Source organism: Rana temporaria, chromosome 5 (assembly GCF_905171775.1).
Source record: "Rana temporaria chromosome 5, aRanTem1.1, whole genome shotgun sequence".
Taxonomy (NCBI): Eukaryota; Metazoa; Chordata; class Amphibia; order Anura; family Ranidae; genus Rana; species Rana temporaria.
Genome location: NC_053493.1, coordinates 366,228,244 through 366,255,509, shown reverse-complemented (window position 1 = coordinate 366,255,509; position 27,266 = coordinate 366,228,244). Strand labels below are relative to the sequence as shown.

At 39.6% G+C, this 27,266-nt stretch overlaps 1 protein-coding gene across 1 annotated transcript in view; it reads right to left on the bottom strand.

Moving 5' to 3' along the window:
* VPS13B (vacuolar protein sorting 13 homolog B) overlaps positions 1–27,266 on the bottom strand; it is a 1,252,356-nt gene that overhangs the window by 99,189 nt on the left and 1,125,901 nt on the right. Inside the window, 6 exon segments of the mRNA XM_040354774.1 lie at positions 5,335–5,536; positions 10,657–10,827; positions 12,395–12,570; positions 12,712–12,795; positions 23,316–23,579; positions 25,959–26,114. Coding sequence (XP_040210708.1) covers positions 5,335–5,536; positions 10,657–10,827; positions 12,395–12,570; positions 12,712–12,795; positions 23,316–23,579; positions 25,959–26,114 — 1,053 coding nt within the window.

The following is a 27,266-nucleotide window of genomic DNA, read 5'->3' as shown; positions in this document are numbered from 1 at the left end:
TGTGTCCTGGTGACCACTGTTATATGGACTAAAGTAAGGGGGAAAAATCTAACATTTTGAGTTAGTACTAGAAAAGGGAGGAAAGGGACATTTTCAAGATGGTAGTTCCCTCGCTTTGGAGAGATTTGTTCTCCCTTTCTGTTAAGTATACAATAAATCTCCTCAATAACGCACAAAAAAAAAAAAAAAAAAGATACATTTGTTCAAGACTAAAAGAGAAAAAAAGTTTTGGTTTCAGATACACTTTGAATTAGCCTTCCAAAACCCATGTAGCGCGCCAGAGTTGACCAGCTACTATTGCTCGAGTTAAAATAAATGTAAGCAGATCCCCACAGTGATTTTTTTGTTTTTGTTTTACTGTTCTAAAAAATACATTGGAACTTCTTAGTGCAATACATGTTTTAATTTACCTATTTTAAGTCCCAAATTAACAGTGAATAACAATTTTTCATGTACAGGCATCCCATTATTAGCTAATGACAGCGCTATCATTATGCAATATTGCTGAACCTGAAGTTTTTCTGCTATGATCCATTTAAAGGTACTGATGTCTATTAATAAATCATTTAGCACATTTGTTTGTAGTTCTTTCTTTTGTGCTATGCTATACCTACGGTGTTGACATCATATAAAAACAAAGTAGCAATTTAGCAAACAGCTGCCAATTGACCAAGACCTAACCTCTGACCTGAAAAGTTCAAGACTCAACACACCACTGAAGTGTTAAGGAGCAGACACAGATAACTGATCTCTATATTAACAATCTACTCTTTCAGTAGCTGGGGAGTAGCTACTCTTGACAGAAGGAAAGGGGAGGGGGGCGGATTCTGCTATTAATTAAAACCACTTCCAAACATGTTTTTCTTTAAGGATTGATAGGTATATCAATATTTTTTATGAAATACTAAATGAGGGTATTGTTGTTGCATTTCTCACTGTCTGAATATGGCAAATCTGAATAACCACAAAGAATGTCAATTTAGCTATAAGGAAAATAATGGCTCTTGTACTAAATAGCATATCAGTATCAGAAGTAAGTGGTGATATGGAAACAGTTACTGAACATTTACTTAATCTTCTCCCTAAAAACAGTAAACCTAAAGTGGTTGTAAAGGCACAAGGTTATTTACCTTCAAACATTCTATGCATGAAGGTAAAAAACCTGTGTGCAGCAGCCCCCCAGCCACCCCTAATACATACCTGAGCCCCTCTCGATCCAGCGATGTCCACGAGAGCCTTGCCTCTCCGGGGACTCGCAATCCTGATTAGCTTTTGACAGCTATATGCTCCAGCTGCTGTCAGTCACTGTGAGCGAGCCAATCAGGAGGGGGTAGGGCCCAGCTGCGGCTCCGTGTGTGAATGGACACTTGGAGCCGTGGGTCACGTGTGCGCACCTAGAACAAAGGCATGGCCCTAGAAGAGGAGGATTTGGGCTACTCTGTGCAAAAACATTGCACAGAGCAGGTAAATATAACATGTCTGTTATTTAAAAAAAGAAAACAAGACTTTACTCTTGCTGGCCGTAGGCTACCGTGCTTTTAGGAGACCCCTTGTATTAAAATGTGTATTAGTACATTAAATGACTTGACAACTACCCTTTGAAAGTACTTAAAATAGGTTTGCTTTTACCATTTAATTTTGGAGTGAAAGGATTTTCCTCAACGTAAACCACATTCGAGAATTTATTTTCCATTTTTCTCCTATGAATTTTCTTATCACTGCAGTCAAATACTAACACTGATTTGACCCAACTAACCATTAGAATTTATTCGCCTAAATAGATGAATAGACATATGAGAGTTGTATTACCTACCAAAAGAATTGTATTTCTGTAAAATCCTGAGATTTACACAGCTCTGCTAGACTGCACAGATAGCCCAAACACCTGACTTTCCTCTACTGCAGTTAAAGCGGAGCTCCACCCAAAATGTTAAGCTCTGCTTGTTTGCTTCCTCCCCCCTTCCGCTGCCACATTTGGCACCTTTGGGGGGGGGGGGGGCAGGGTAGCAGGTACCTGGTTTTGACAGGTACCCTTTCCCACTTCTACGTGACTTGGCCTTGGTGAAATCACCCGGAAGTTTGGCCCCCTCCTCCCTCCCCCACTGCTGGACCATTTACAAAGCGCATGTGCAGTAGGGAGCTGGATGTGAAGCCGCAAAGCTTCACTGGTGAGCTCCCTAACAAGAAGCAGCAGCACCCGAGAGCCAATTGAAAAATCAGCTGGGGTGAAGACACAGCTGGATTCATGGACAGGTAAGTGTCCTAATCATAAAAGTCAGCAGCTACAAAAAAAATTCAAAAGGAGCCTGGAGCTCCACTAGGTCTTGTCCTCCCTCCAGCACATGATTGTACATTGAAGGAGCAGCAGCAGACAGATGAGCTAATTTCTGTTACTCTACTCTCTCCTACTATCAACATGTCTCTTATTAGCACACGGGCAATGCAGCAACCCTGGTTACTTCCTGGTGCTGTTTCTACCAGTCTGAGTTTGCTGCACAGGAGACTGCAAGAGGCTGTTACCAAGTAAAATGCAGGAACTTGCATTAGGTTTATCTAAAAGTACACTTCATCATTGTTTAAATCTATCTTAAATTCAGCTCTGAATATTTAATTTATGCCACGCCTAAGTACCACTTCTTACAAATGCTGGTTTAATATAAAATTGTAATCACAAAAAAATAAAAAAAAAACACAATTTTATCAATGTGGAAAATTATGCAATATGATCACTTTGCACCCAAGTAGAACATCCTGATGATTTTGAAGCATTTTCCTCTGGTGTATTTTTTTGTTTTGTACAATCTGTGTTTAACCACTTCATTACTGGGCACTTAAACCCCCTTCCTGCCCAGACCAATTTTCAGCTTTCAGTGCTGATGCATTTTGAATGACAATTCCGCGGTCATACAATGCTGTACCCAAATTATATTTTTATCATTTTTTTCCCACAAATAGAGCTTTCTTTTGGTGGTATTTGATCACCTCTGCAGGTTTTGCACTATATACCAAAAAAAACAGACAATTTTGGAAAAAAAAACAATGTTTTACTTTTTGTTATAATAATATCCCAATTATTTATTTTTTTTAATTTTTCCTCAGTTTAGGCCGATACGTATTCTTCTACATACTTTTTGTAAAAAAAAACAAAAAAATTCAATAAGCGTATATTGATTGGGTTTGCGCAAAAGTTATAGCGCCTACAAAATAGGGGATAGATTTATGAATTTTCTTTTATTTTTTACTAGTAATGGCGGCGATCTGCAATTTTTTTAAATTTATTTTTGTCAGGCCTGCGATATTGCGGCGGACATTTCGGACACTTTTGACACTATTTTGGGACCATTCACATTTACACAGCGAACAGTGCTATAAAAATGCATTGATTACTGTATAAATGTGACTTGAGAGCCGTGCTATGGACGTCTTTCGTCTACAGTGCGGGTCTCAAGTGGTTATTAGATTTTTTGGTACATAAGTACAAACTTCAAAGCTATCTATCTCAACATTATTCTGGTGTATTTCAGGCTTTTTTGTGCATGTATCAAGCTTCAGGAGTTTGATTGCTGGGCTGGGCAAGGGAAAGAGAGCATTTCTAAAGCAGGGCAGGAATTCTTGAGGCTTAATAACATATATAGCATATGTGTACAGGTGTTTTAATGAAAGTCTATGAAGCCAAAAACGTCTGACTATGCTCCAAAAAAATCTTGTGTACATTTTAGAGCAAAATGACTGAGCATAAAAGTATGAGCAGGTACAATTAGAAAGAATAGGATTCTGCATGGTAAAGCATAGGGAAACAAGCCGAAAAAGGCCCAAGTGTGTACGGGGACTTAAATGTTATAGCCATTAGTCTACAATATTATTCATCCTCTCTGTAATTTTTGGAATTGTTTACAAAAATAAATTCTGGAGTGGTACACATGCTCCCCACGTTGTGGCCTCTTTATCTGCCATGATGAAGAGCACTGTCTTAACAGATGCTCATGATCTTGAACATGAATACATATGATTATAATCTAAATGGAGGTCCACATGATCTAAATCTAAAAGGAGGTCCACGTGTAGGAAAGTTCAAGGTACCCAAGTAGGTGGCTGCAGCTGCTGTTGTCTGTGTCAGTACATCATTTTTAAAAATAGATTTATAAAGCTCTTCAAAATGAGAAAACCAGCTGAAGAACCTTCATCCAAACCCCCACCCAAAGATTTTAAAAGCGATCTACCGCTCAAAGTTTTACATTTCTAAGGTTGCAGATAACCAAAGTAGCTACACAAAATAGGCCATGAGCAAGGCCCACCTAACTGTTTTGTCTTGAATTGTATTGTAATTGTACTGTACTGTCTCCCTTTATATCATGAAGTGCTGCACAAACTGTTAACACTACATAAATCCTATATAAAGTGTCTGCATTTGGTGATATCAACAAAAGTGCAACAAATACCTTGCATATGGCCCACCAATAACTGTATTGGGAGACTGGTGTCAGCACTGTGAGTAGGGAGGTTGGAGTTTTTTTAATGCTAATTTCTGATAAAAATTCCAAGATCACAAAGGATAATCTGGCTCCATGTGGTACTACCTCATAGGCAGAAGTAAAATATTGCCCCAGTGTGCACTGGATGTAGATGTACATGCCCAATCTAGGGTCCTGTTTAATAGTCTGATTCTTCTATTATGTAAAAAAGAAATCTAGCAATAGTTGAATCTATATTTGATATACTAGAACATAACCCAATACATTTTCAGAAAAACATAGAGGAAAAAAAGGTAACTATAACATTTAAAAAAAATAAAAGCCATGCCTTCATTTCAGCAGATCATAGATGTCAATGGCAGAGAAGGGCACAGACACAGCACACTTACTTCCAGATATCTTAAAGTGGTTGTAAATTCAGAAGTTTTTTTTACCTTAATGCATTGTCTGCCCCTAAATACTTACCTGAGCCCAATCTAAATCCAGCACTGTGCCCAAGAGTAGCAGCGTTGCTCTCTCCCAGCAGTGGGAGCCACTGGCAGATAGGTTTATCCAAAACTGGCACCAGCTCAGCCTGAGACTAGGGGGAGATTTATCAAGAGCACTCAGAATCTGGTGCAGCTATGCATTATGCATAGTAACCAATCAGCTTCTAACTTCCAATTCTTCAATTAAACCTGGAAGCCGATTGGTTTCTATGCAGAGCTGCACCTGATTTTGCATGCTTACGTTTTATTAAATCTCCCTCATTGTATTATATAATTAAGGGAATTATATTAAACATTGGTTTATATGCCTAAAAGCTTTAAAAATAATAAAACTGACAGACTTTTATACGTTACAGTGTGAAGAAGGCTTTTACCTTGAAATTGGGAGGAATGATGGTTTTTCCAGCAGGGATTTGAAGAATGATATTCTCGCCCTCAAATAACCAAAGGTCCCATCTGGATTGGTTGATGAGGAGAGCCCATGGGAGCAGCTCAATCAACAGGGTCTTGAGATGGGGCTTCCAGAGGGAAAGCTTCACCCGCATTGGGCTGTCCCACTGAGTCAGGTGCTCACCACTGTAAAAGCAAAAGTCTCAGCATTACTTGGAAAGCCATGTTAAAACAACAAAATTAAGTAATACAGTAAAAAAATAAAAAATAAAATGCATGCTTTAAGTTAATTTTCTCTGAGAAAAATAACATTTCCACAAGGTATTGCATTCAGTTAACTTGCTAATAAAGGCTACTTATCCACTAGTCCTGGGTTTCCTGGATTTGAGCAGCTAATCAGGTGGTCAGAACACAAAGATAAAGTGGCTAGATCTGAGCATTGCTGAACTTGTTCTGTTGTTTCTTTACCATATATATATAAACAGCTATATCTATGGTGTGGAGTGTCGTGGTGTGGCTTTCTCCTGGTGTGGAGTGTCGTGCTTGCCCCCTCCCTTGGACTACAGGAGAGTCAGGACGCTCTCTACATTGCAGATAGAGAAAGGAGCTGCGTGTTAGTGGGTGTCCTGACTCTCCTGTAGTCCAAGGGAGGGGGCGCGCATGACACTCCACACCAGGGAGAAAGCCTTGCATTACTGTGTGGAGTTACAGACAGAACAGGAAGTGAGGATTTCTCAGAAGAAATAAGGACATTTAAAAGCAAAATCAAAGGATGAGGTAAGTGAAGGAGGACTGCACTAAGGTAAAGGAAGCTATTTAGGGAAAAAAATGTACCTTTACAACCCTTTTAAGTTTTACTGTAACTAGTTAAGTGCCAAACCAGGAGGGAGCCTTTTATTTTTTTTAAAAAGTTCTAAACTGCTTAAGAAACAATGCAAATACAGGTACAATTAGCAAAATACAGGTGCTTTATTTGCATAGCACTGACATGTAGTTGGTATAAGAAGGAAACAAAGTGCAATAATGTGCTAGAATGAATACAATGAAAATATACAATAATTAAAATATATATTCATTTATGAATGTACTGAAAATGCCGTAATAAACATTACTTCACAGCCAGGTGTGCACCGTTTCCCCCAAGTTTCAATCCCATTGAAAAATTGACTCATTCTATTTCATGCAACTTCTAGCATGTTGCCACCCCCATCAAATCATTCTCTGCAGCTATTACCTTTTGTACCGCCCCCCTTTAGAATGTAAGTGCTACAAGCAGGGCCCTCCTGTACCTTCTGTATTGAACTGAACTGTAATTGTGCTGTTACCCCTCTACATTGTAAAGTGCTGCACAAACTGTTGGCTCTATATAAATCATGTATAATAATAACATAATAATAATGTTGCTCTGTTGTTTAGTGATGTTGCATTGAAACAGCTTTTGCTCAACAAATGAATTCAGTGGTTGAAAGGAGCATATGTAAGAGAAGCACATGTTTCCTTTGTCTTTGCAAGTCCCTGAAAGACGAAGTGTTATACTATTTTGTCAGAGAGAAGAGCCGAGTCAAACGTCTCCTAATTTAAAAAATCTCCAATTTCAAAGCTAAACGCAAAAGAGCACACAAGCACTGACATGGTTAATCCTGCACCTCACTTAACCAACAGGAAGGTGGCGCTGCTGCTTTTGCCGATTACAGATTTCATGAAACACTTAACCTTGCTCAGATATCCTATATTTCCTTATACATGCTAAGCTAACCCCGTAGAGGGGCTACATGATAAATATTTATTCCTTAAATGTTTTAATTAAATGAAATGAATGAAACATGAATGCTTATTGTAATCAAGGACTACCTGCTCTACTGAGGAACTGCAAACCCTCACAAAACCAGTAAATCTTCAAAAGCTGGAGGAAGCAGGTGAAACATGCTCATTTAATGGTATGATCTATACTAAGCAGTTCTTTGGAAATACCTTATAAATGGCAACTCCAGCAAAATAGCTAAACCACGTCTGAATGACATGCACATGATTATTATATATCTGCAAAATGACTTGATTTACCCCCTGCTGCAACATATTGCTGATAGCAGGAGGAGGGTGACCTGCAATACTATCTGTTGAATGTATTGCTGACCACACATTTCAATTTGTTTTACTTGATCACTGTGTAATTTAATCAAACTATGAGCAAACAAACAACCAGCCAACTCTAATTTGCCTTACGATTGATTTAGACTCAGTTACGATGGGATTTGATTAAACTTAGCCAATTGGCCAGGGCTGAATACTTTTGATCATTTTGCATTAATCCACAACACTGAGATTCTTTGTTCAGGAATACCATTGTATTTCGAACTATCAAATGATAAGATTACATGGGTGGAAACAGAGTTAAGTTAAAGTGGTTGTAAACCCCATTCATGAAAGTTGAACTAAGCACATATACAGGTGCATCTCATAAAATTAGAATATCATCAAAAATTAAAGTTAATTTATTTCAGTAAATATGGTAAATTCAAAAATTAAAACTCATATTTTATAGAGATGCATTACACACAAAGAGTGATATATTTCAAGCATTTTTTTTATTTTAAAAGATTTTTAATACAGAAATGTTGGCTTACTGAAAAGCATGTCCATGTACAGTATAGTATGCACTCAATACTTGCATGAATTGCTGAATCAATGCGGCGTGGTATGGAGGTGATCAGCCTGTGGCACTGCTGAGGGTTTATGGAAGGCCAGGTTTCTTTGATATTGGCTTTCAGCTCATCTGCATTGTTGGGTCTGGCGTCTCTCATCTACCTCTTGACAACACCCCACAGATTCTCTATGGGGTTTAGGTCAGGCAAGTTTGCTGGTCATTCAAGCACAGTGATACCATGATCATTAACCAAATATTGGTACTTTTGGCAGTGTGGGCAGGTGCCAAGTCCTGATGGAAAATTAAATCAGCATCTTCGTAAAGCTGGTCAGCAGAGGGAAGTATGAAGTGCTCCAGAATAATGGTAGCCCTGGTTGGGCTACACTGACTTTGGACTTGACAAAACAGTGGACCAAAACCAGCAGATGACATGATTCCCCAAATCATCACGGACGGTGGAAAATTTTGCATTTCATTTGGAAATTGAGGTCCCAGAGTCTGGAGGAAGAGTGGAGAGGCACAGAATCTAAGTTTCAACAGGTCCAGTATGATGTTTCCACAGTCAGTGATGATTTCAGTGCAGTGCATGCCTCTACCAGGAAATTCTAGAGTACTCCATGCTTCCTTCTTCTGACAGGCTTCATGGAGATGACACTGTCATTTTCCAGCAGGACTTGGCACCTGCCCACCCTGCCAAAAGTACCAATAACTAGTTTAATGATCATGGTATCCCTGTGCTTGATTGGCCAGCAAACTTGCTTGACCTAAACCCCATAGAAAATCTGTGGGGTATTGTCAAAAGGAAGATGAGAGACACCAGACCCAACATGTAGTTGAGCTGAAAGCCACTATCAAAGCAACCTCGACTTCCATAACACCTCAACAGTGCCACAGGCTGATCGCTTCCATGCCACGCCATATTGATGCCATAATGTATGGAGTGCATACTATACTGTACATGGACATACTTTTCAGTAATCCAACATTTCTATATTAAAGAGCCTTATTCTCTGATATACTGGATTTTGGGTTTTCACTAGCTGTAAGCCATATTCATCAAAATGTAATGAAATACATGCTTGAAATATATCACCCTGTGTATAAGGCATCCATATAAAATAAATGAGTTTCACCTTTTGAATTGAATTGCTAAAATAAATTAACTTTTTGATGATATTCAAATTTTATGAGATGCACCTGTATATGTAGTGTTTACTTATCTCTCGCCAAAGCTCTAAGTGTGGTTTCTCTTTGGTGCTTTGTTCCTCTATTTTCAGCATGAGTCACTTCTGACAAGTTTTTCGACACAGTAGCCGAAACATTGTGTCGGGGAGGGAGCTCAGAGGTAGATAATACAGGGAGCTTGTTTATTCAGACTACAGCTCTGCATGTTTCTTCATTCCTTTGCCTATGTGGTGGGGTATCCCTTTCCTCCAATCAGCTCTCACACAGTGTAATCCCAGTCTCCCTACCCACCCCTATGTGCTACTGGCAGATGAAGAAATATTGTTAACATAATCAGCACTTTCCAAAGAGTGTAGAAAGGGGAAGACAGCTGATATACAAGTAAAACAGTAATGTATATGGTGCCAAAATAGAGCAGATATACAAAAATAAAAAAGTTTTATTGGTTACACAAAGTGTAACCAATAAAACTTTTTTATTTTTGTATATCTGCTTTGTTTGGTTTCTATTTTGGCACCGCAATAATCCCACACTCCTCCAATCCCTCTTTTTACTCAATTAAGGGATGAGGTGCCGTATTCTTACCTGGACAATCGACCACTAATTACCCAGTAATGTGTAAGGTTTTGTTTCATCTCTGCATATCATCTGAGGCTATTCACGTCACTGGGTATATCTGAGAGTTTACAACCACTTTAACTAAACATTTTAATTCACTTGCTTGTGTGTGTCATATCAATTGAATGGGACTGTCAACTACAAATTAATTACTGGCAGAAGCAAACAATCAGAAAATAAATCAATCACTTATCAAAGCACGTATGGCCACCATTAGTCAGCACTCTGTATTGTCCCACCCCTGTAAGCCAATCTCTATGCTTTCTTCTGCCATCCATTAGTAGAAGTGGCACACGCATATTCATCTGAGCAGTAGAAATTCAGCAGATTTAAGGTAATTACATTGGCAGAACTGGAAAGTGTATTCAAAACTTTTGGATGAATACTAAACATACAGTACACTTATTAATATGATCCAACGCCCCACAATGTGCTACATGACAGCAGGAGAAGAGTAACTATACTTTTCAGATCCGGCAATTCTGCAGACTCCTGGCCACTGCTTCTCCACCTGACTGTTCTTTGTAGTCTAGTGTATATCACTGCACTGGTGACTCCCACCCCAAGTTTTGTCCCCCATGTAAGACCTACCAGTACCTCCCCTTCTGCTCTCAGCAGCAGAAACATGCTCTAATGACAGGTGACATTAACTCAGGCAGCAAATGCTAATGCTGAAAGCCTGATATTACAATTTTTTGGTGATGAGGCCAACCTGGAAGCAAAAGTCTAGCAATTATATGAGGGTCAATGATAGAGGATGCCGTTACCTTTGAATACATGATATTTTGGATACTTTTTTGACTGTTTACTGCTGGGATCTAACCTCTGTACTTGTCCTCCAATAGAGGAAGAAACCTACCTATCGGTATCTTTTTTATTGTATGGCCATGCAGGCAGAGTGTTGCAATCTCCTACGTAAAAGTCGGAAATAATTTGACTTGCAGAGTACTCGCATTGTGCTTTCAAGGAAATTTGCTTAATTAGAGATGTTGAGATAGGAACAGCACATTCTGAAGGCTCGTCTTCTTCTCTGAAGGTAAATAGAAAACAGATACATTATATATGGTTAGATGAGAAAAACAATTTTATAAAGAACAGTTAACATTGAACAGAATATATAGAAAAAAAAACTTACAGGGGGGGGGGGGACCCTTATGAGTTCTGGCATAATTTAAGAAGCTGGTGGATACTTCAAGTTAAACATGTCCAACTAGAGACATGACTAAATAACTGGGTCTAACAGCAAACTCTCTTCAGATCTGTCTGGCCTGTCATGTTTCATTTCAATGCAGTTCCTCTGTCAAGATAACTGATCACATCAAGTGAACAACTGTATCAATCTTCATACATAGCTCAGCATTATCTTCTTCGGAGCTGTACAAGATGACAACTTGCATGACAACGATGTAAAAGCAGACACTGTTTAAAGAGGTTTTAAAACCAAAATACATTTTACCTTAATCCATTCCTTGCATTAAGGTAAAAAAAGTTTAGGCATCAGTATACCCCCACCCCTTTTACTTACCTTACCAGCTGTGCATGTCTGCATCTCTTCTCACCATCCCACTGTCTGTGTATATAGATGCAGACAGCGAGGCTCAAGTACCCCCCATAGAAAGCCGTTTTCTATGGGGGGCCCTCGCCAGAGGGAAGGAACCAAAAGTGCCAGCAGAAGACCCAACAAGGGGAGGTTAGGGGACACTCTTGTGCAATTCTGTTTGCAACCTGTTTGTTATCTAAAAAAAAAAAATTGGGTGTGGGAGATATATTTTATTATGGATTAAAGGATTTTGTCCCCAAATTAAGTCTATCTTTTGGGGATACAGATATGTCATTTAGGTGTCCGTTTAAAAAACAGTGATATAGATGTACTTAAGGAAATAAAATGCAGCTGTGTATTTTTCACAACGCTCTAAAGGCTTCAGTCTCCCAGAGCCAGTGGAGTGCAATGCACATTTGTAAAGTACGACACTGAGTAAAAGAAAGGAAACGAAGCAAAGAACAAAAGAAAGAACAAACAAAAGAACGAACAAATGAAAAAACAAATGAACAAACAAAAGAGAGACAAAAAGAAAACTGGGAACACAGCCTGGTCACATAACCTGTCAAAGTCCCATGACTTTCTCTTCCCCAATCATGGAGCTTTCTCTGCTGCATTAGGAAAGAGAATTCCATGGGGCACTGCAGGGTCCAAATCATAACTCATATTTTATAAATGGGCTGTAAAATGTGGGCCATGATGTGTGCACACTAGCAGAGTATAAGGGAAAGCAGATAGGAGTATTTGATTCTGGTTACAATTGTGCCCTTTAATTTAATACATGCTATGGTGTGCAAAAGAAAGCAGTCTACAGGAGGTGGGTACAAGCATGTGCTTGTTGGGCATTAGGGGTACAAATGAGTGGGGTTTATGGTGCAGTAGACAAAAAAAACAAACACACCTATTTTACTGCTCAGTAGGCATGGGGTGGGGTGGGCAAAGTTGCGTCCAAGTATCTATATTTCTGACCAAGGTGAGTTCTGGATAAGATGCATGATTGTGAAGAAAAAAAAAACACACTCGCCACCCTAAACAGCCATGCTGTAGGGAGCTCTACCTTGCTTGGAATGTTAGATGATGAGTGAGGTCTGGCTCGATGTTCTGCAGCTGCTTTTCTAGTCCTTTTCCAGGAATCACTTGTGCTTCATCTAGGCCAAGGCTTCTCTTTTCTATATGTATAATAATGGGATCAGGAAGATGGCTCCTCATGATAAAGAGGGGGCTGAACACGATCTAAAAAACAAAGAACAGAATGACATTAGTTTCTGCATTATCCAGCTGCCTAATGTTGTAAATTTCAGCTTCTAAGGTCGCAGTGACCTTCATCCTCTCCAGCACATGGGAGGTCACTGTGTTGTGCTATTTATTACTCACCATCCTTTGCTGTACTAGAGAGTTGGGCTCCAAGGTTAGCAGTGTGCACCACACGTAAATAATGGCTCTGTTTGATGATGGCACCTGTGAGCAATGAAACGGATATTACCAAAGGAACTTATCTTGGCGCTTCTTCTACTATTTCCTGCTTTTAATTTGACTACACGTTATGCACATTGAAATCAGCCAGAACAGTCTTTGGAGATTGATAGAATGAAAGAATCTAAATTATTTCAAACAGGACCTTCTTAATAGCGCCTTCCTAACTACATTACAGAGGTGAAGAAAATAATTTGGGTCCTTGATATCCCATTGCTGATGCAGATTAAAATTACTCACTAAATGGAACAAACCATAAAATTCTGTTCAATTTAATAAATATAAAGTGAGGCTGTCGCCCACAAGGAGTAATGAATGAACAGTCATTGCTGCCTCTGGGGCACTTATAGCCATTATTATGTTTGCTTACACGGTTTCAAATGCATGAGTATACTGTAAATCTGGTGTGAACAATCATTTATACATCTCATTTAATCCTTTCCTCCAATTACCATAAGTGAGGAAACCATCATATTACACCATTTAGCTGGCCAAGATTTTCCTGCAACTGTAAGAGGAATGTCTGATTATGTTCTCTATTAGCAATAAAATAATAATATTCAGTGGCAGGAGTGTAACAGTATCATATGAGCTCGATTGGTGTTAGGGTTGGAAATGCGGCAATAAGGTGTCACTGCCAGTGTGCTAGAAAAATAAGTCAAATTTTTACTGGACTGGGCTTTTATAGAGGAAAAGGCCCGCTTATTTTGTTCTGGATGGTGTCTGTTGGAAGTAGCTCAGATCCAAATTTTGGTGTTGCCCCTTTTTATTGAGGAAGAAGGCAGCTCTACAAATCTTTTCTTAGCAGCATTCCTTCCTTGTAGGCCTTGTGGGCTGGCTTTTATTCACACTCGGATGTCATCTGCATAGAGTTGGTATGTTTTCCTCAAGTTTGTATGGGTTTTCTTTGGATGTATCAATTGCTTCCCATAATTCTAGGGTTTTATGCATTTGATTAAACTAGCCCTAATCCAAATCTACTATTTCCCATGGCAAGTCCTAATGTCCTTCTGAGATAGGAGAAGAGGACTCGGCGTTGTGCATGTACCTCAGCCCTGTAAAAAAGAAGAACTGACATCTGCTATTAACAGCCTGATATGTGCTGGCCGATGTGCCTAATGGCAAAGATGGACTTACACATACACACAACACTATTATTGCACAGAATTTCCAAGCTGAAACATAAATGCCATCTTCCACAGCCAATAAATCCAGACACATGCAAACAATCCACACCCACCCCAGACCCCACTGACACTCAGCAAGATGCAATGAACATGAAGTCTGCTGAACATCGCAGTAAGGGAGGAATTTATTGTGTCAAGGAAGATTTTTTCTTTTTTTTTGGAAGGGCAGGAAATCCACGTCTAACATATCAAGAGTAAAGCAAACAGATGTAAGATATCTACATCACATAATCAAAGAGTAAGGGGCTTGCCAACTTCTAAACAAGCCAGGAACATAGGGTGTGTAAATGAGCGCATTGCTTAAACATTTTCTCACACACAAGCTGCGCAGTGCTCCCCAGTAGCGTGTCTTGTAATGTGATCAAGATACATCACTACTGCAGGCTAAAGCAATATCTTATTTTACAGCCACCCAGACCTCTACCTTCCAATGATGCTAACCTAAATATGGACAAGCTGCAACCCTCCAACTTGCCGAGGTTGCATAAGTCCCAGTGTTCCCAACGCCCTGCTTTCTAGGGAAACTGTAAATAATAAACTTTGGGGGTCTTGCACGTCCCAGAATACCCAAGCAATTCATAAAGAGAATAAACCGGCTTTGGGCAAGCTGCAGACCTCTAGGTATTTAATTGGTTAACCTCCCAATTTAACATTAATTGGATAACTTGGGACTTTTGTTGGGTCTTTATTGATAATTGGTGACCCATTGGGAGGATTATTCTTCTCTTCTTATTCCACTGTCACTGGTACTGGAAGTGGGTGAAGATGATACTCACCAACAGAGACACAAAGAGCAATAAGTATATTTTTGTGTAACATAATGGACAACAGTTAGAACCTGCAACAGGCTTGTATTGCTATCTACGTCTACAATGAGATTTACCCTCACCCTATTTCCAGGGAATGCCTTGTGTATTGCTTTGCAACAGGGTGCACCTGTGGGAGGGAATAGTAGGAAATCTACCCAACAATAATACAGCAAAACCTAAATTAGGTTCTAATCTTTCCTCCTGAGCTTTAATTATTGAGAACCTGAATAAATCAATATGGAAAGGAAAAATGGAAGTGAACATCTTTGTAACAAGTCACTGTAGGGCTTATATGGAAAAATAAGGGAAACTTGATAACCATTTGCTCTGTGGCTTAGAAATCTCTTTGTGACACTTATATAAAACATCAACAAATTTAAAAGGTATACCTATGCTTGGATAATTATTTGCTATCTCAACCTTTCTACCCCATTAAACTCATGAATGGGAGAAGTCTTTCTTTCAGTCCAAGACCCAGAATCCCTCAAGCTGGGGCCCTTTTGATAAGAAGTTTAATTATTGGTAGATTTATACTCCGCATTAATATAGTGTCAACATATCACATATTTACAAAATACATCAATTTACATCATTCATTCTTTATCCCCTTAAAGGAGTTATTATACTAAATGCTAATTTTAGGACTCTTACTTTGAATATTATTTTTTTTTAGCTACTAATCAGAGTACATTTTGCTGAAGTCAAACCAGTACAAGTTTAACTGTTATAAATTGATATGGGTTACAGCACTTAAAGGAACAATGTGAGTAAAATACATTTCAAAGTGAAGTGGCCCCCTGCAAGATATTGAATACTCACATCTCATGCTGCCTGCACCACCAATCTCTGCCATAGTAAAGAGAAACTGAAGACCCAGCAGTTTCTGATGCCTTAGGAAGTGTCAATTTCAACTACTACTACTGTTCAGTAGTTGGATCTACTGGTTCCTATGTCAATACTGTGTCCTAGTGTGTATTGTGTAGAAGCCAGTGGTAAACGCAACAGTGCGTCATGGCACCGGAAAATCGGCTAGCCAGGAAGTCTCAGATTCTGCAGGATCATTAGTAGATGGCTCCTCTTCACCAATAATAATAATAATAATAACTTTAGTTTATATGGAGCCTTTGGGTTTGTTCACAACATACGCATTGTGGCTACATTGGTTGCTATTTGCAGTGCAGCCCAAATGCAGAGACAAGAAAAAATGCCTTGTTTCTTATGTTTTCAGTTCACAGTACAGCTGTGCTGTGGTGTGTGCTAAAAAAAAAAATACTGCACAAAGTACATTCCTTCAGAGCAGTGGGTTGCAATGCAAACCCCTGCATCGCAATGCCGCTGCAGTGAATAGAACTATTTAAATGTCACCAATGACATTTCAGTAATATTCTCTGAAAAATTATAAAACATACAGTGCAAGGATCTTGAAATCAATGCAAAAACAGGTAGCCAGTGCAAGGACTTCAGGATAGGAGTAACATGATCACTTGTATTAGGCCTAGTCTGGACATATTGTAGTCTGTTTAGTGTGGATTTAGGTAACCCAGCAAGTAGAGAACTACAGTAGTTCAAGTCAGGTGAACACAAATGTATTGATCAGCTTTTCAGCCACAGTGTATGATAAGATAGGGCGTAGTCAAGCAAAGTAGAAAAAAAATGTTCTCTAATGAGCCCATTTAAGTGTAGTATTCAACCAAAATTGACCAATAAAATACATTTTGTTCTGGTAGACCTTACTATCCTACTTTTGAATATGAAATCATTAGTATACAAGGTCATTGGGTATATACTGACAAGTCTTGGTGAACTGACATTAGGAAAATAGATTGGTTAACTGTGTGTCAACGGTGATCCTATTGTGTATTGTGTAGAAGCCAGTGGTAAAATCGATAGTGTGTCATGGGCCCAGAATACATGCTAGGGGGAGTACAACTGAGGGAATCAATGGTGGAGAAGGATAGGGGGGGTTTTGGTAGATCATAAGCGTAATAATAACATGCAATGTCAAGCTGAGGCTTCCAAAGCAAGCAAAATCCTTTCTTGTATAAAGAGAGGTATGGACTCCAGAGAGAGAGATATAATTTTGCCCCTGTAAAGATCATTAGTAAAACCTAATCTGGAATATTCAGTTTTGGGCACCAAGTCACAAAAGGGATATGGGGGAACTGGCAACCAAACTGCTCAGCTTTGAGGAAAAATGAGAGGAACTGAATTGAATCTCTCTTGAGAAGAGGAGCTTGGGGGGGGGGGAGATATGATTAACATGTACAAATATATAAGGGGTCCATATAGTGAACTTGGTGTTGCGTTATTTCACTTTAAGGTCATCACAGAGGACAAGGGGGCACTTTTTACATCTAGAAAAAAAGAGATTCCAAATGCAGAAAAGGTTTCTTCACAGTGAGGCTGTGTACACACGATCGGTCAAAACCGATGAAAACGAACTGAAGGACCGTTTTATCGGTCCAAACCGATCATGTGTGGGCCCCATCGGTCAGTTATCCTTCGGTCAAAAAAAATAGAACTTGCTTTAAAATTGAACCGATGGACGCCTAACCGATAGGTCAAAACCAATCGTTAGTATGCAAAAGCATCGGTCAAAAAGCCGCGCATGCTCAGAATCAAGTCGGCACATGCTTGGAAGCATTGAACTTTTTTTTCAGCACGTCGTGTGTTTTACGTCACCGCGTTCTGACACGATCGTTTTTTTAACCGATCAGACCATCAGTCAGCTTCATCGGTTAACCGATGAAACAGTCCTTCAGTCAGTTTTCATCGGTTTTGACCGATCGTGTGTACGCGGCCTAAGAGCTGTGAAAACGTGGAGTAGACTCCCTCCAGAGATGATTCTGGCCAGCTCAGTAGATTGATTTAAAAGAAGGCCTGAATACTGAATGTACATAATATAACTGGGTACTAACATGTATAGGTAAAGTTGATCCGGGGAAAATCCAATTGCCTCTCGTGGATTCAGAAAGGAATTTTTTTCCCATGCTGTAGCAAATTGGATCATGCTTTGCTGGGGTTTTTCGTCTTTCCTTTGGATCAACTGTGGGTAAAGTATTGTGTATATGGGATTGTATGATTTTTTTTATTGGTTGAACTAGATAGACTTGTGTCTTTTTTCAACCTGACTAACTATGTAACTATGATCCTCTCCTTTTCACGAGACTGCATGGCCAAAGAACCAGCCACCAAAGATAGAGCTACGTCCAGTTTTGTAAAGGAGTGTTCTACTGTCTCTTGTACCTTTATTTAATTTAATAGGGTAGGATTGCAAGGACAGCTGTTGATTATAGAGTATTGGGTTGCTTTATATACTGAACAGCGATAACATAAAAAAGCTATTGTATATTCCAGTTTAATAAACATGTCATAATGGGGATAAATTCCAGCATTACTTCAGTAGGCACCAGCAGCAGAAGGTCCCTAGAAATTATTTAGACATCAGCGCTGTATGTTCCCCAACCCTGTGACATTTGCAAAAGGAATCTTTGAACTGAAATGTCAACAAAAATCTCACAGTATATAAATAATACACATATAACTGTGCCCACACGCAGTGGATGTTTAGGCAAGTCTCTGAAAAAATAAATAGCAAAGATGACAATTTGAATTCCTGTGCCGCAATAACTGACTGGAGGGCGATTTGTAAAGCGAAGGTCTGACTATGAGTGCACTGTTTTCTGAAGCACAGAGAGAATGGAATTACATTTATACAGTACAAATGACTATTTTGGTCAATTACAAAATTCTCGGAGGCATGATTTGGTATTTTGTTACTTGATCTTTAACAATAATTTTATAATTAAAGATCCAACAAAACTCAAAATCTGTCATTTTCTATTCTTGGTTAGTGAAAGTTTTTTCTAGCCTTTAGGAACATAACTGACAACTTCACGCCAAAATCCTAATGTGAGGGATTTCTGGTACTTTAAAAACATCTTGTTTGTATTTTAAAGATTGTCTGACTAGGTTTTCTTTTCTATAAACTAGCCTGGAGAGTTAAGAACAAATCTTGACCATTTTCTCTTTATTTTCTACTTGTATACCAATAAGTATAGTGATATGCTTTCAAAATGTACTCAGTGCAACTCTGGGCTTTGGAATAATTCTATTAAAATAAATGTGAAAACAAAATAAAGATAGGATGAGAGCTGGTCATGGACCTGACAAAGGTATGTGAAGTTTCTCTTCCCCAATCATTGAGTTATCTGTACTTCGTTAAGCAGGAAGAACTCGGTGATGAACTTCAGGCTACACACCATGACTGTAATTTATGAATAGGCCTCAAAATACAAGTCTCAGTGTAGAGTGACCCAGTGGTGCGTAGCCAAAAGTGGATAGTGACATCTGTTCTAAATATGCCCCTTAGAGGGAAAATATAACAGTTCTGTATATAGTTTCTTTAGTTACTATGGTCAGGACTACAAAATAAAATTTCAGGTAAATAAGGAATCTTGCATGCATATATTTTGTATTACATATTTTCTGTATTTACTCCTTTAGTAAAAAGTCTTATTTTTAAAGTGGTAGTAAACTTACCAAAATAAGTCAGCATCATGCAAAGCAGTAGAAAAAGATTTACTAGTGGGTGTCTGAAAGTTCTTTCAGGTGCACTGTTTACAATTACGTCACTCGGACATGCGCATGGCTAAGTGTGCCGTCAATAAATACAGCTACGTGACATGTCCTTGTCAGCATTACTCCACGGCATTACCGGTACATTGAAATGCCACAAGATTTCTGAACATTCACCAGTGCCTTATGGCACATGTGCGAGATTACTGACGTACAAAGAAGGGCGGAAGATCGGGTAGGGAATAGAGCAAGATGACTCCACAAAGATGGCGGCGGCTTTAAACAGAACGAATAATAAACTGCAGAAATTGTAAGAACAGTTACATGACGCTTTGGATTATCCCTATGTGTTTGAAAGTGCATTTATTTCTACTGTTATGGTTAATGGATTAGTTGTAGTGAGTTTTCTATCGCTTTAAGTTCAATAGCTCAAGCTGAAATTTACAGACACAAGTTAAAGGGGAGGTTCACCCTAAAAACATGTATTTAACATTCCATTCAGCATAATTGCAACATTTACACTATGCCGTTTTTTTTTTTGCTGTACATACCGTCTTATTGTTATTTTCCACCCGGTTTCCGGGTTCTCACTCTCGCGGGAGTAGGCGTTCCTATGCAGAGGCTAGATGATTGACGCCTTGTGAAAAACTTCCCCCCGGCGCATAAGGCGCGTCACCAGTTTTCGGAAAGTAGCCAAACTGCTAGTCGGCGCTATATGGCGCCTGCCGTGTAGAGCTGACTGCGCAGGCGCCGTATAGAGCCGGCTACTTTCAGAAAACTGGTGATGCGCCTTATGCGACAGGGGGAAGTTTTTCACAAGGCGTCAATCATCTAGCCTCTGCATAGGAACGCCTACTCCCGCGGGAGTGAGAACCCGGAAGTCGGGTGGAAAAAAACAATAAGACGGTATGTACAGCAAAAAAAACAAAAAAAAACGGCATAGTGTAAATGTTGGAATTATGCTGAATGGAATGTTAAATACATGTTTTTAGGGTGAACCTCCGCTTTAAGGAACCAAATCCTCCTACAAAGTAAGCCAAATGGCAGACTATTCTTCTGTACATACAAGATTGCATGGCTGTTCAGCCTTATATGCTCTGGTTCCTGTGAGTGCATTTTATATAGGTTTTTATCAGTATCTATTAAAACCTATAAGAACCTAGCAGTCCACTCGCTACATCTGAACCATCCTCCCAAACACAAGTAAAAACACTCTCTCTCAATCAGCCTAAACAACACAGCCAATGTGAGGTTTGCTTTTACTATAGTAAATCAAATCTCCCCAATCCTGACAAAATGCAGCTAAAAAGTCCAAGAATTACACACCTTGGAGGATCTAACCTCCACACTCAAACACCAAGGAGAAAAAAGATTAGGAAAACAGGATTCTATTGGATAGGCTTCACCTCCCTCTTTAATAGTCAAACCCTATTTCTATGGTGTTCCTGAGAGATATTTCGATCTCCCGAAGAGAAGATAGACTTTGGAAACCTGGGAATAACCGTGAAACCCAACCGTTTGTATGTAGTTAATGAGCATTTAATTTATGACAAAAATCTCCTAGAGCACTATGAAATTTACACACGCAAGTACAGAAACCAAATCCTCCATCAAAGTGAGCCAAATGGCAGACTATTTCTTCTGTATTACTGTTAAATAGTCTATAGTGCTCTAGGAGATTGTTGTCATAAATGAAATGCTCATTAACTACATACAAAGGTTGTTTTTATTGTACAAGGTCCTTGCGCTTTCCTTTTTCCTCTTTTGCAATTAAAGTGGTTCTAGAGGCAGAAGGTTTTTTACCGTAAGATCTCTCCCCCACTATACATAGTGTAGAGAAATAAAATGGTGGCCGATTACACACAGGTGGCCTCTATTTACTAATTAGGTGACTTCTGAAGGCAATTGGTTCCACTAGGTTTCAGTTAGGGGTATCAGAGTAAAGGGGGCTGAATAAAAATGCACACCACACTTTTCAGATATTTATTTGTAAAAAATTGTGAAAACTATTTATCATTTTCCTTCCACTTCACAATTATGTGACACTTTGTAATGGCCTATCACATAAAATACATTTACGTTTTTGGTTGTACCATGACAAAATGTGGAAAATTTCAAGGGGTATGAATACTTTTTCAAGGCACTGTAAATGCCTATGCGTATTGCCCTGGAGTTACATCACACCCACCCAATTCTTGGTATCTTGCAGATATTAGAGGTGTACACTGCACTACAGGCAGTGTACATAAAGAAACCTGATAAATACTACCATGAAACTCTACCAGCTATATTAACCACTTAACGCCCGCCGCACGACTATTTACGTCCGCAAAATGGCACGGACAGGCAGAAGGACGTATATATACGTCCTTGCCTTTCCGCGGGTCCGATCGGGACCCCCCCCCGCTGTGTGCGGCTTACCTCCGGGACGACGGCGCGGCTATTCGTTTATAGCCGCTCCGTCGCGATCGCTCCCCGGAGCTGAAGAACGGGGAGAGCCGTATGTAAACACGGCTTCCCCGTGCTTCACTGTGGCGGCGTATCGATCGAGTGATCCCTTTTATAGGGAGACTCGATCGATGACGTCAGTCCTACAGCCACACCCCCCTACAGTTGTAAACACACACTAGGTGAACCCTAACTCCTTCAGCGCCCCCTGTGGTTAACTCCCAAACTGCAACTGTCATTTTCACAATAAAGAATGCAATTTAAATGCATTTTTTGCTGTGAAAATGACAATGGTCCCAAAAATGTGTCAAAATTGTCCGAAGTGTCCGCCATAATGTCGCAGACACGAAAAAAATCACTGATCGCCGCCATTAGTAGTAAAAAAAAAAAAAATTAATAAAAATGCAATAAAAATATCCCCTATTTTGTAAACGCTATACATTTTGCGCAAACCAATCGATAAACGCTTATTGCGATTTTTTATACCAAAAATAGGTAGAAGAATACGTATCTGCCTAAACTGAGGAAAAAAATAAATTTTTATATATGTTTTTGGGGGATATTTATTACAGCAAAAAGTAAAAAATATTGAATTTTTTTCAAAATTGTCGCTCTATTTTTGTTTATAGCGCAAAAAATAAAAACCGCAGAGGTGATCAAATACCACCAAAAGAAAGCTCTATTTGTGGGGAAAAAAGAAAGCCAATTTTGTTTGGGAGCCACGTCGCACGACCGTGCAATTGTCTGTTAAAGCGACGCAGTGCGGAATCACAAAACCTGGCCTGGGCATTTAGCTGCCTAAAGGTCCGGGGCTTAAGTGGTTAAAAAAAAAAACTACTACTACTACTTTAAAATGGTATTAAACTGAAAGCCAACCATTTTATATATTGCAGCTTACCAAATATTAAAGTTGGTATCTGCATTCGTTTTTCTTTTTAGTTCCCCCCCCCTCTGTTTTCACCTGGTGGTCTGGCCATTAACACACCTAATGCCCCCACTCTGGATGAATGAGCTCAGGGGCACAGCCGCACTGTTAATCTGTGGGGATAGGCGTGTCAGATGTACTAGCAGATTCAGATACACTAACAAATTGAATCCAATCTCCAGCTCACACTTTATAACTAATTACAGAAAGTTTTTGGGATAAAGGTCTTTACATAAATAAATAAAAAATGATCATTCTAAGCACCCCTGTCAGTGGTAAATAGTTGGCCCCAACCCTCTAACTGCTCCCTCTGCAAGAGAGCATGGCCTTTTGAAAAACAACAGACTTTGCAGGCCAGATCCTCAGGTTGAAATAAGGGAAAAAAATACCAAAAAAAGAAAACAAAAGCAGCCATCACAACTAATAATTAGAAGCTGCAATATAATAAATGTTTGCGTTTTGGTTTATTACTGCTTAAAGTTCTGCCTAGAATTACTTGTACAATGAAATCCATTGACATCAATGATAAACCTCAGGGAATGCTTGACTTCCACGTACCTGAATGAAGAAGCTGTGATCAGTAGCGTCAGCAGCGAGACAGACATCTTGAGACCATTCTTCTTCTCCTTTTGCTCTTACACACAGTTCTGTAAGCTCGCTGTTTTCCAGTACATAAGATGGTAGTTTCTGTTTTTCTGTTAGGCAGTCAATATTCTCTCGCACCACAACATTGCCATCTTGTCCCACACAGTGCTGGACTACCTTCAGCTCAATGCTGTCTGACAAATAGCTGCAAATGATCTGCCTTCCACAGATTATCACCTAGGGAGATAATGAGACATGTAAGAAACAAATTGCAATTCAAAATGGAAGCTCTACTTAACCTTTTCTATATGTAATACAAACGCATTCAAATCAAGCCATATATCTTTTCAGACAGTAAAAGCGCGGATTCTTTACGAGGGATAAAATTAACACTATCAGTGACAGACCTATTATTAATTGTATTAAGAGCAGCTGGTTGTCAATCACAAGTTGACACACTGGACAATTTGTGTGTAAACATGCTCCTCCATCAGATCAAGATAAAAGCTCAATGAGTGAGTAACTTGGATAGCCTCAAGGTGCTTTGTATCCAATATCATCCAGAACCTTCAGAAGAGGTAGGTCTTAAGTTTTTTCTGGAGGCCCGATGGTTTTCTTCCATGCGGATGTTCGTGTTCAATGTACACAGAACAATGAAAGTATCCCGGGAGCTGTACACAGTTTAGAAAACATTACAGCACCCTACATCAGAGCTCCTCTCAAGCGCACTCATGCAAGCAGTAGGATGTTTTTTTTTTTATCAAAATGTCTAGATGAGCAGATGACAGTTTGGAGTAGTAGACATTCCTGAGCAGACTCCATTTACATACTGACTGCCCTATGTAACACCCATACTCTAGACCAGTGGTCATCAACCCTGTCCTGCAGGGCCCACTAACAGGCCAGGTTTTATGTATTACCTTGGGGAGATGCAGTCTAGAATACTGCAATCACTGAGGAGCAAATGATATCAGCTGTGATGTATTTCAGTTATCTTGCAAACCTGGCCTGTTAGTGGGCCCTGCAGGACAGGGTTGATGACCACTGCTCTAGACGATAAAATAATTAGTTCCACATTGACTTCAATGGCATGCAATACGCATGCGGCCAGAGGTGGGGGGGCGCGGATAGCCTTGGAAATGGCCGGAAATGTCCGAGGACACCTTGGCTGACCTCGGAAAGACTCTGTTCTCGAGGTTTGCCAGCGTCAGCTGAGCTGTCCTCGGGCCTTTCCGTGCATTTCCGAATGGCGCCGATCGATGCCATTCAGCTCCGGCTCCCCCCCACCTCAGGCCAAACGCGTTACTGCTCACCGCTTTGGCATGAATCCTGCTCGTCTTGCAAGACAACACTCACAAACTGAGTTAGGATCCTATTTAAATACAGTGCTCGTATTGCAAAACTTGCAATTAAGGCATGCTATCCAGGCTTAGATCGGTAGAACTGTAATAACAGCTATTAGGCATCCACTAATGCATGGGGTTTTGCAAAAAACAAAAAAAGGGATGATTTCTAGAGGATATTCTTTTCTCCTTCAATCCACCCATGATGCCTCCCCACTTTTATGAAGGAAGGGCTTGGAAAAAGATTTAGGACCCATTGATGAGGAAACTTGGGAAAGTGCCAAATGTGGCCCCAGTGGGGGAGGGGGGGGGGCAAATGAGCAGAAGTTTCATTTTTGAGTGGAATTACTTTCCTTGACTTAAAAACAAAGCCATGCCAATTGCTATGCCACTGCCCATAATGACTGCTACAGTGTCCAGTAAATGCCGTCTCAGGCCCAAGTAATAAAGTGAAATTAAATTAAAGAGGGGTACAGGAGAGTAATTTCTTGCTAATAATTGGCATCTTATGATGTCTCATGTTAGTCTGTACATACACCAATCAGCCATAACTTTATGATCACCCACCTAATATTGAGTAGGCCCTCTTTTTGCCACCAAAACAGCCCTGACCCGTCGAGGCAAGGATGCCATTAGACCTCTGAAGGTATGCTGTGGTATCTGGCACCAAGTTGTCAGTAGCAGATACTTTAAGTTTAATGTTGTTCACTTAAAGAGGAAGTAAAATGTTTTTACCTATAGGTAAACCTTTAATAAGGCTTACCTATAGGTACTGTACATATCTCCTAAACTTGCACCGTTTAGAAAATATCTACTGTATACTGTGCCGATGACTTAACCGGCACATGCACTGCGAAGGAACGTCCGTCCTTTGAGGAGATTTACTTTCACTTCCTGTCCTGTTCCTGTGCACATCTGCTCTTAGAAAGGCATTGTAACAGACAATGCCTAACCAGATTTCCTCTTGCCTCTTGTTACAACCATAACATTTAAACAATTTTAGATTTTCCATTACAGGTGACAATGGTCCCCAGGACAAATAGACTGGATCTCCTCCGCAGAGACATGAACAGCAATATAAACTTAACAGGGATTTTATTATTTCCAACTCAAAACAAAACAAACAAAAAAAAGATTTTGGCACCGAAACTTAGTTTCTTTCCCCTTCTGATTACTTCTCATGGCAGCATGAATTTAAAATATAAATGTTTGCATTACTACGATTGCTCCCTGCAACATTGCAATCTTTATATATGCAGTATATTCTACATACTTGTTTTTGCACCCCGTTCAGCTGCACTACTTTTATGATCAGCGTTGCAGTCCTGCCCTTGTAGTGAATCGTTCGGATAAACGTCCCAGTGTTGTCCACGTTGAAGGGCTCCGACCAGCGCCAGTTTCCCCAGCCCTCGATACAGATGTGAAGCAGCTGCAGGGAGATAGAACATCCATTAAACAGTTAGGGTCATAAATACACTGCTTTCTGTCATTACGGATTCATTATCATTCTTATGAAAAGATTTAAGCCTTTTAGCTTCCTGAGGGGGGGAAATATTTTAACCTCTTTGGTGACACACAATTCATTATATGCGCTTCATTTGTTTTTCTTCATAGAAATATTCACAGTGTATCTCTAGGCAAAACTTTTTTGTTTTATAGTTTTGAATAGAGTGGGGGACACGTTAGACACTTTTGCCATTCGTTAGACCATTTGCCATGGTGATCATTGTCACAAAGAAATAAAAATTAGAGGAAATCCAAAATCCTACAGCTTGTTCAAAAACACATGGTTAGAGGCATTCTTCCTATAGGGACACTTGTTCCAGTGACAACAAAGAGGGCAATTTCCCTAACTTTCTGTTGGGTCTCTGGGACAGAAAGTGGAGGAAAATTTCCTCAATGCACACAGAGCAAAATTTGAATCCCTACTCTATCCAAAAAAAACGACATCAACTTTCTACAACTTATTACAGAGGCCTTAAAAATCTTTGACACAATACCAATATATTCCAGATCACTATATATTTTAGAACAGCAGCTGACCCAAAGGGACTGATGTGACTGTACAATAAGTAAAGTGCTAAGCAAATAGTCTGTGCTAAATTAATACCCGTAATAATAATCTGTTAGTGGGGAAAAAAACTGTAGTGGCAGTATCACCAGATGAAAAAAAAAGGTAATAAAGCCTTAAAATGTAAACTAATGCAGCCACCACATCTCAAGACTAGTCAGCTACAATATATAACATTTTGTTCTTGGGTTTAGATATACTTAAAAAGAAATGTCCTACACAAAGATCATACAGGCCTTTCTGAGCTATAAATCTTGTTTAGTTTGCACTGCGGGAGGTCATGTACTAGGATTCTGTAAGAAGAGCCCCTTATATGTGCAGTGTCCTTGTCATCGGTCTGAAAACAGACATAAGCAAACAGAACAGAGTCAGTCGGTGGGTGGCTTCTGAAGCGCTGACTGACAGTGGTGCTGCAGCTAGCCGGCCTGTAATCTTATCACTATTATTACTACTACAAGATATTTCAAGGTTTACTGTGCTCTTTGGTAAGAACAGATTTATGGCAAGGAC